Source organism: Podarcis tiliguerta (assembly GCF_965153285.1).
Source record: "Podarcis tiliguerta genome assembly, chromosome: 5".
NCBI classification, from domain to species: domain Eukaryota; kingdom Metazoa; phylum Chordata; class Lepidosauria; order Squamata; family Lacertidae; genus Podarcis; species Podarcis tiliguerta.
Window position 1 is genome coordinate 96,182,637 of NC_139538.1, and position 10,221 is coordinate 96,192,857.

General features: G+C 43.9%; 1 protein-coding gene across 1 annotated transcript; it reads left to right on the plus strand.

Moving 5' to 3' along the window:
• The first annotated feature begins 1,101 nt into the window (after positions 1 to 1,101).
• UPK3A (uroplakin 3A) lies at positions 1,102 to 8,491 on the plus strand. Its single transcript, XM_083440948.1, has 6 exons — positions 1,102 to 1,183; positions 3,476 to 3,634; positions 3,973 to 4,252; positions 5,992 to 6,074; positions 6,926 to 7,058; positions 7,441 to 8,491. Exons 1-6 carry the CDS (start codon positions 1,129 to 1,131, stop codon positions 7,553 to 7,555), a joined length of 825 nt encoding a protein of 274 aa, XP_083297074.1. The 5' UTR covers positions 1,102 to 1,128; the 3' UTR covers positions 7,556 to 8,491.
• The last annotated feature ends 1,730 nt before the right edge of the window (positions 8,492 to 10,221 follow it).

The window sequence follows — 10,221 nt, forward strand, 5'->3', positions numbered from 1 at the left end:
AGCTGAGCCCTCAGTGTATCTAGATTTTGGTCTGCAGGTGCTTCTTGCAGCCAGAAAGTGCACTTTTCAATGACGGCAGTACTTCTGGCAAGGCTCCCACTGATTCAAGCATCTAGTCCCTGTACAGCAAAAATCCAACTTCTGCACTATCAACATTGTAATCAATGGAATAAAACAAACAAGCAAATAAAATCCATGACCAACTAGGAACAGAACAAGAAATTCCCAGCACGGAGATACTGGACTGAGAGATGCAAGCCTAACCTACTGAATTTATGCCTGCCAGGCATCTGTGAAAGCATTTCTCCAGTACTAGCAGCAGTGGTCATAAAAACATTTAGTGTTTATATTGTGCTTCGGAATGCTTGAAGTGCTGAACATATTGCGGCCACCCCTTCAACAAGCCTCTAAGGTAAGCCAGGATTCTCAACCTCACATTATGGTGGGAGGATGAGGGCTAGAGATTTGACCAAAAATAACTTGTGCCTTTCTAATTCAGCCTTCCTCAATCAATCTGGTGAGCTCCAGGATGTTTTGAACTGCAAATGCCATCATCAGCCCCTGCCAACACGGCTGGGGGTCACGGTTGCCGTGGGCTAGAGGTCACCAGGTTGGGAAAGGCCAGTCTCTTGGCCACTCTAATGAAGTTTCTAACAATGTGCTATTGTCATTACAGGTGCCATTCAGGCATGTAATATATTAAATACATACATACTTTCCTTTCTTATTGCAAAACATCCTGTGCAAGAGGTTTTACTTCTAACTTCAGAATAAGCTGCTGCTTCCTTGGGAAAAGTTCCAGTAACAACTGGCAACACAGCAAACTTTAAAAATGAGACCTTGCTAAAAGTGTGACAGAAGGACTGCAGTCTGCTTCTCCAGGGTGAGGCAGGCACAGCTCCCCCCACCCCCAACAGATTAGATGCAGATGATAATGTGTGTTTGGGGCAGGGATGAGAAAGGGTGCCTGCGAGGGAGCTTGAAAGGGAGCAGAATGTGAGCCGCTGATTGGTGGAACAGAGCAATTAGTGGAAGGTGTAGAACCATTGATATAGTTAGTGCAAGCTGTGGGGCTGGCATTTGTGAGCTGGGGCTGCCGGTAGCAGGGGCTTCCTCTACTGTCTGATTATGTGGGCTTTCTGGCTGCAGCTGATTTTTTGCTGTTTGTGGCAGCTGTGCATAGGTAAGTCATTGGAATCAGGAGCACTGCTTGCTTTAACCTGTTCCCTAATACTGTTTATGCTACACAACTGGGCTGAAAGGTTCTTCGTGGAAACTCTTCCCTGCGGGAGAAATGTTCTTTTTCTGGGATTCAAAGTAGAAGACTCTTCCTTCTTTATTTTTAGGAAATACTTTTCAGACATGCCACTCTAATGTAATCTCAAGCATATATTGCATTGGAAGCAAGCCCTTTAAGTTCAATGGAACTTGCTTTCAAGTGTGCATGTCTGGTACTGACAATTTCCCCTTTGTTTCAAAAAGTAACCCGAGTGCCTTGATTGCTCCTCACTACAAGGTCCCAGAGCATCAAGCGCCTTAAAGGGGGACCATAATAGGGCAACCTGGTCAGTTTTAATTTCTCTGCCGCACTGCATGTGCTGCTGTATTGAGTGCAATTATTACATACCCAATGACAGTATTTTATAATAGTCTTCGTAAACTCAAAAGATACTAAAGTAGATATAATATACTTGGATAAGCCAATATTTGTTTAAATTTCATTACTCTTCCTTCCACATGGTTTATTAATTAACACATAGATGTTAAGAGTCATTTTTCATAGCTGTGTGTTGTTGACAATTCAAGCCTTGCATCACTAATCAGATTTGCCCGTGGCTTTCAACAACGTAACACCAATTGTGTTAATTCTGGTCTTGAAGGTTTGTACAACTAAGTACCACAACAATTATTAGCAGCATAAGCTGTTGCAGCAACTTCTCATAGTGGTGATGCTCTTCAGTTCAGCATCAAGAGTGCAAAGGAGAGGAAGGTATTATTTTCTCTGTTAAGGGAGAAACGTCTGCCAATATCCTGAAAATCACCTGGAGACCTAACTCTGAAACATCTGTGGATAGCAACAACTAAAGAGCTTTCTCCCTCCCAAATAGGTTGCTGGGGGCAAATATTTGAAGGGGACTGGAAAAATGAGGCACAGATTTTTGTGTGAAATGGCTTGTTAGCTTGGTCATGGGACCAATTGCAAATCCCTAGGCTCGATATGTTTACTATGCTCACCTAGTTGGTGGACCTTGGGATTCTAATAAAATCAAAGTAGATCCTACAAATCTAAAGCCTGGCCACCTTTGCAATAAAAACATAGATAGGGCTTGTGTGCCTGTGATTTTTATAGGCAAAATCTTTAGGATAAGCAGACCCTCTCGATGTTCTACACTACTAACATACAGTATAGCAGCCATCTTCTTATCTGGTTCCTGGATTGGTTGCTGGGGGGGGGCTGTAAATTTGCATAGGATTGGGTATTTACTGGTGGCAGCTGCTGTAAGGATTTGGAAGTGCTAAAGATGACCAAAGATCAATGTAATAACTGTTAAAGGAACAGGAACATATGACCTATGGGCCCGGTGTGCTGCTGTTGTAATGTCCCTGACCTCTGAAACTTAGGATGTAGTTAGCTTGCTGTTGTGGAAATGGAAAGGAGAACCACTCTTTGCTGTGTCAAGGGCAGAAAGAAGCTTAGCACAGATGATAGTGCTTGTGAATATTCAAATCACTTCACATATGTTTTGTAATCCTTACATAACTCCTGTAAAGCAGATTAGTATTGTCATCCAAATACTGCAGATTGGACATTGACACACTAATTTAAGGCTGTGCTATAGTTTGTTAAATATATAGACTAGTGTTTGTTAAAGTCTATACCGCTCACACACTGGTTTGCAAGCACATTTAAGTCCCAAACAAATCCCTGAATCTGATCAGTTTGAAACAATAAAAACAATAAATCCAATTATAAAGAAAAAACAAAACTAGCAAAGCAGAGTAAACCAGCAAAACATAATTTTTAAATGGCATAAAACCAGCTAGTGAATTATTTGATGCAACAGTCTAAGAAAGAGTCTAAGAAAGAAAGCAAATGACCACATCCATTGTAAATTGTCCATTGTCATTCCCTTAGTCTTGATAGCATCAGGCTATGTGAATACCGGTGCCTATGGCATGGGTCTTCAACTGGTGGGTCAGGACCCACTGCTGAGTCACCGTCTGCTCTGATGTGGGTTGCCATAGCAGCACTGCCACCATAAAAATATATGATTTTAAAGTAGAAGTGGGGTTCATGCTTGGGCTAAAGAACAGAACAGAAAGGTTCAAGACAGACACATGCCAACATTATGAGACTGTATATATACCCCTCTCCCTAAGTTCAAAGAGTACAACAGCTTCTTGTTTGAACCTGGGAGGATGAGTGATTGACTGTTCCAAAGTTAATAGAAAGTAATTTTTCTTCTTACTCTAGAAGGCCAGACTCTGGGACCACAAATTGCAAACCCCAAATTTGCCACAAACAATCCCACCCTCACAACAGTTGCTTTAGAGAAGCCCTTCTGTGTGTTTGATGGCTCGATGTTGAAAGGAGCAGCCTATGAAGTATACCTGTATGTCATGATGGACTCTGGTAAGTGGGTGCTTATTGTGTCTGTCCTTGTTCAAGGGGGGGGGGGTCTCCAAAAGCAGATGTTAGATTGTTTGGAACTGGAGTAAACCTGTCCCTGTCACAGGCTCCTATACCGAAGCAATTACAGATAGCAGTTTCCACCTGGATGGCAAACTTTGGAATGGGGAGTGGAGAACGGGTAGACAGTCATTTTGGCAAATGGCCACTGGCCATTCTCCTGCAGAGACACAAGAAAAAACACCGCTAACAGTTACTTAAATAAATAAGCTGATAGTGCTGGTGAGTGCCATGTACAAACTGTCATGTAAACTTTTTGCATGTGTCCATTTCTGCTGCAGCAAGTACTTCAGGTTCCTTTGTTATGGACAATAGTAGTAAACCTCTTGATGCTACTTTCCAACAAACCAGTGGAGGACAAAGTGGGCCTTACAAAGCTGCGGTCTTTAATGTTCCAAACTGTGCGTCGCTTCCGAAGCTGTCTGATGCTGCGGACGCCACCAAAGCACCTGCCATCCTGTCTCAGTATCTGGTCAGAGTTGGTGATGATGCCAATTGTTTGTATGACCCAAATTTTCTAGATGCTTGTAATCCGCCTCTCTCCCAAGACACAGCCTACAGGTATGCATTTCTCCCAAGAAAGCTTTTAAAACGTAACTGCTCAGGCTAATCTGAAAGGGACAGAACACCCTCTATCCAATTGAATGGTGGCACAATTATAAGTCTTCCTGGAATTAAGATCCGCATCCAGATCCTTCCCCAGGTATTCCCACAAAGTGAAATTGGGTGGTTGATGGTTGGAGGGGGAGGTTGAGACTCCTCAGTGTAGTGCCCAGCTTGGAAAATTGAGCTTTTTCAGGAAGCCAGTTAGAACACATTTGCTGAGGCTTTTGGTGGCTTTTATTCTCATTGTCTTGCTTTTGCTTCTTTTAAATTGGTTTTTTTAAAGTATTCTACAGAGATTCCCCGTGGCGGGGTGCGCTCCCGCTGTTCGGTCCCAGCGCCTGCCAACCTAGCAGTTCGAAAGCACCCCTAAGCGCAAGTAGATAAATAGGTACCGCTTTATAGTGGGAAGGTAAACGGCATTTCCGTGTGCGGCTCTGGCTCGCCAGAGCAGCGATGTCACGCTGGCCACGTGACCCGGAAGTGTCTTCGGACAGCGCTGGCCCTTGGCCTCTTAAGTGAGATGGGCGCACAACCCTAGAGTCTGTCAAGACTGGCCCATATGGGCAGGGGTACCTTTACCTTTACCTTTACAGAGATTTCAGGGCAGTAAAAATTCAATATAATTTATTAAGTGCAGAGGTATAAATAAGGTAATGAACTACAAGACTATTAAGCAAAACAGAGGTCATAAAACCAATGTCTTGGCCAATGCTGAAAAGATTGAGAAGCATCAGTGCCTCCCTAGGGAGGGAGTTCCAAAGCTGGGGCGCCACCACAGAAAAGACCCCGTCTCCTCTGCAAACCTATTTTGCTCCCAAGTCAGCAGTATTGTTCCTGCTGCTGCTTTATGTTTGTACAAGCTGCTTTTAAATACTCAAAAGAGCATACAAATCTAAAATACGCCAGCTGACCTGCATTTAGCTGTGACTGCAGCAAGTCTCTTCCCAAGGACTCTGGAGCCTCACTGCAGTCCCTTGGCAGCCCTCTGAGTCACTTGCCATAGCCTGAGGTAGATCAGCAAAACGTGCGTACAGTATAGGCCAAGACTCCAAAGCAGATTTAATAGGTTGGCTTCATTCAGAATACTCCTTGCAAAATGTAGGGAGGTCTACAGCACCCAGCAGAAACACTCTGCTTTTAGAGGCCTTTTTTAAAAAATGGAGTTGCATTCAGGAAGCAGGATCAGGTGAGTTCCCTCTTCCACTGTCCACATGCTTAGCATACTAATCCTAGATGAAATATTCAGTAGAGACCAAAGTGTCGGAATTTGGGTCTCTGCCACAAACAGCTGCAAAGCCGTCATGGAAGGGCATTGATCTAAAGCAGAAGACAGGAGGAAGGATGCCTATGCAGGCTTCTCCACTTGCTGCTTTATCCCTGCAAGCTCCCTTTGGGAGTCAGAAGTGTTTTCTGGGCGAAGGTGGCTGGGGCAAGGATGGTGGCAAGGGGTGGGGAAGGCAAGAAAGCCTGGGAGGAACCATCTCGAGATCTCTTTCAAGCAGAGATCCAGATTCTCAAGCCAGGCCTTAATAATAAGTCTAGTAGGTCACCAAGAGCCTTAATAGGTTATTGCTTATGCCTGAACTGTAGCCTCCGCTGAGGATTCTGTAGGTAAGAGGCCAGGGTTTTGGTGCATTAAGATGTTGTCTTCTGTTATCGGAACAGTAAAGCCTTTTCCGCATTCTTGCTACCAGGTTTAAATACGTCCTTGTAGACAGTACAGCAGGTGTCATGAAAGACCAAACTCCTTGGTCTCAACCAATCAAAACCAGAAAGTGTAAGTATTATTATGGGGGGGGGGGAGTAAATTGTATGCTGAGACCCCTCTAATCTCTGGATCCAGCAAGTATTAAAATTTAACTAAGGCTTCTACCTCTTGGAATAGGCAGGCCAGCTTCCTGCTGAGGTGATAGCCTGGGTGATGAGCCATTCAGGGGAACAAAGGAAGGGGCTCTGTGGGAGATGGCAAGTGGAACTCACAGAAAGTGAGAAGGACAAAAGCCAGAGTTGAGAGCAGAGTTTGGCAGTAATGTGATCTAGAAGTAAAGCAGTAAGCTAGAAAGAGTGTCAGAACAAGGCATGATTTCTGTTTGAATCCAAGGCTGTAGCTAAGGAAGAAACAAGACCCTTTTGGAGTGGTGATGCTGCAAACCCCTCAATCGTAGGTTCAGGTTGTACATATGTGTAAATAAACCATACATCCTAAAGATTCCACAGTCTCTTCTGTCCCTCATTCCAAACGGAAACACGAACCCTGGGTGAGCACCTGCAACCCCCGGAATCTGGCACTGCTCAGAGATCGGGGTGGCATGCAACAGTATGTTTCATGGGAGTGGCATTTCTTGTTTGGCTGTCCAGTATCGCTATACCAAATCCTCCTGTTAAAAGCAACAAACTGCCAGTTGCCAAGTGCTCTTTCATTGTAGGGTTGCCATACGTCTGGAATTTTGTGGACATACCTGGAATACTGCAGTCAGAAGCAGCATCCAGGCAGAAATCGGCTAAATGTCTGGGGAAATCAACAACTTCTGCCCGGATTCTCACTGTTTGAAATATGGCAACCCTACTTCATTGTCCCATCTAAATAGGTTGTGCAGAAGGCTGACATCACTCCACTTCCTCTCCTAGTGAAATGGTCCTCCACCATTGATACCTGGCCAGGGCGCAGAAGTGGTGGAATGATAGTCATAACTTCCCTCCTGAGTGTGCTGATGTTCACCCTCGTGGCTGGATTTCTTGCTGCTACTCTTCTGACTGTAACGTGAGTTTCTTTTGTGCTCTGCTTTGCCTCGACCCATTATGAAGGTTCAGATCTAATCAACATCTCCCAGTAGAACCCCTTCAGAGCTTCATGCACATGGGAAGGAAACCCAAAGGGTTTTGCTGCAGAAAAATACTGCCCTAGATGTAGTCCTATAGCACCATTAAGAGAGCAGCTCTGGAAGGTGATTGAGGTGGCTTTCTGTTTCAGTTGCTCAAGTGTCGCTTGAGCTATCATGAACTTGTCCTGATCAGTTGGCGTAAATAGGGCTGGCTTGCCTATGCATTAAATTCATCTTGCTTCACATTATGCTTTTCAGTGAAGTTGGTTTAAAATGTAAGTGAGCTAGTGATCCCTCCTTCCTTCTCTCTTTCTTTCCCAGGGCATCAGAAGAGGCTCCCACTGAGATGAGATACGAATCCCAAACAACCCAACAGACTTCTCCAAGAGTGCTAGAAACTTCTGAGACAGAACTAGAGGTTTCTTCCACCCACTAAATTTAGTCTTCAAGTCAGAAAAGGTGGCAAACCAGCTGTGGATGTCCTTTCTATGTCCCAGATGCTTGAATACGAAGTCTGGTTACAAAACTGCACATCTTTAAAAAACTGTGACCCCGTGTGACTAGTCCCATGCATAGAACAGGAATATTCATGAATTTCTCTCCAATTCTCAAGCAGCGCTGAACTTAAATATATGACTTTTTTAAGTTTAAAAGGGGACCTTTTCTGGGTGGGTAGTCCAAAATAATACTCTAACATTAGTTGCTTGAATGACTTCTTAACTTTGAGCAATGGGCTATAAGTCCTGTTACTGAAGTTGGGGGTAGCCCATATGATGTTTTCTAGTATTTCTGACTACAACTCCCATCAGCCACAGCCAACATGGCCAGTGGCCAGGGATTATGGGAGTTGTAGTTCTAAACATCTGGAAGACACCAAACTGGCTACCCTGATTTAAGTGATATAGCCTGGGTCATTTAGCACGTGTGGTTTTTATAAAGCAATCATTTGATTTGTGGAAATTGATTGTAGTAGAATACAAATTTAAACTTCTGAAGGTATCATAATTGATGCTGTATTTAAGTTCCAATTTAAAAGAAGAGAATACTGAGTAATTGGAGTCAACGTGGCCAAGTGGGGAGGGGAATGGCAGAGGAAACTGGTTACAAATCTGAAAATTGTTGTGGCTGCTTAAGTTCTGTCTTTGGGTGAAACTGAGCAACATTTATACATAGAATTGGATGGGAAACCACATTCCAGAATGCTCATTTCTTTAACGTACATCATGACATTACTGAAAATCTTCCTGTGCTTGGAACAATAGGGCACTGGAGGAACCATTGTTGACCATTGTCTGACGCGATACTCCTCTAATAACACAATCTGCAGTGTTTTCAAGCAGCAAGAGTTGCTGTTTATGATTTTTGCTGGCCCTGTTGTTTTTTGTTGACTTGGCTGAGAGATGGGGAGTTTGTGGCCTCCAACTCTACTTGGATTCCAGCTCCCATCAGTCCCAGGCAGTCCAGACAATGGATGGAGGGAGTTGTAGTTTAGCAACAGCTGGTGTAGAGTTGATCGCTTGATTTGTAAAGTGATAATGTAACTAAAAATCTCAATGCAGATACTTTAAGCTTAAGCTTTTTTTTTTTTTTAAAAAAAAATGTTGTTGGCTGATTGCATGATTCAAAAGTGTTGTGGTAAAAACTGAAAGGTACTTTGAAGTTCTGGAGCATGAGTATACAAGCTGTGAAGCCGGGAGCTGAAGAATGGGTAAAATGCGTCTAACGGTGCTCCTTAGTTGTAACTTGCCCAGTCCCCAGTCACTTTTCTTCCTTGTGTCTTATTTCAGACTGCAGATGAAGCTATTTGCGCTTATATTTGCCCAATAGCCTGGTTCAGATGTACAGTATTGAGAAACTGTCTTTCCCATTATAAGTGAGACTTAGACTCACATGGTTCACCATTGCAGGAAACTGTGGCTTAATAAACAGGCTGGGATCTTTGGGCTTGTTCACATTAACCATAGTTTAAGCAACCCACAGCCGTCAGATGTCATGGGCAACTGTGAACAGTTTAAAATGGGAAGCAGAAGCTTTACATTTCCTCCTTTCAGGTGTGCAGACCTATAGCTCTTAAGTATTCGATCCTATGTTGTCCATTATGAGAAGGAATGTAACTTGGTTCTTTCTGGTATGTTGCACTTCCGAGTTAAATGAACAGAAATGTGTGTAATTTTTTGAGAATAAACAATCCAGAGGAATGCATTGTGTTTCCTGCCCACAACTTGCGTTGACGAAGTCAAAAGCTCTGCAGGTTTCAATGTGTCTCTCCTCTCCTCTCAGCTGTGTTTGCCATTCCCAGAGCTTTACTCCCTTGTGGTCATTTTGATATTATCATGGGTCCTGCCCAGGGGGCTGTGGGAAGGACCTTGCTATTCGGATGGCAGGTTGAGGACTGCGTTACAAAGGCATGCTGAAAACTGAAAACTAACCCAGCAGGCCAAGGGAAGGGCTGGGCTTGAACTCCTGGATTTCTCCTGCTAGATGACTGTGGCCGTATTTTACATGGGGGGAGGGTGTTATAATGTCATAATCATGTCAGTTGACTAGCAGGTGAGTTGTCCCCCCACCTGTCAACATTGCCCACAAGGTGGGAACAGATAAGGATCTGGCCCACTGAGCCAAAACAGAACCCCACCCCTGTGGTAAATCAAGTTTCTCTTGATTTGATTACCACTAGCTTTCTCTAGCCAGTTTGCATGCTCCTCGTGCCATTGAGATGAGAATGCTCTGGAACAAGGACAAGAACCACCTTGTACTCAAATATGATGTAGTTAAAGATTATAGGTCATCAAAGCATGTAGCTGAACCTGTTTGCAGAGGGCATGAACTTTGAAAACAGAATGAAAGGCAGGGACAGTGGTGAAGGGATAGGACCGGACAAGGCTGACCTTTCCGCTGTCAGAAACCAAAGCAAAAGAATCTCAGGCTGCAGGCACACCATACATTTCAAGCACATCTAAAACAGATGGCTTCCAACTCAGAATCCCAGGTTCACCAAACAATTTCTAGGTTGGAGGAGGCTGTGAAGCCGAGAGGGGTATAAATAACTAGGTCCTACTAGGACACATGGCATTCTTAGGTGCCTAGTAGAGGTGGACAAGT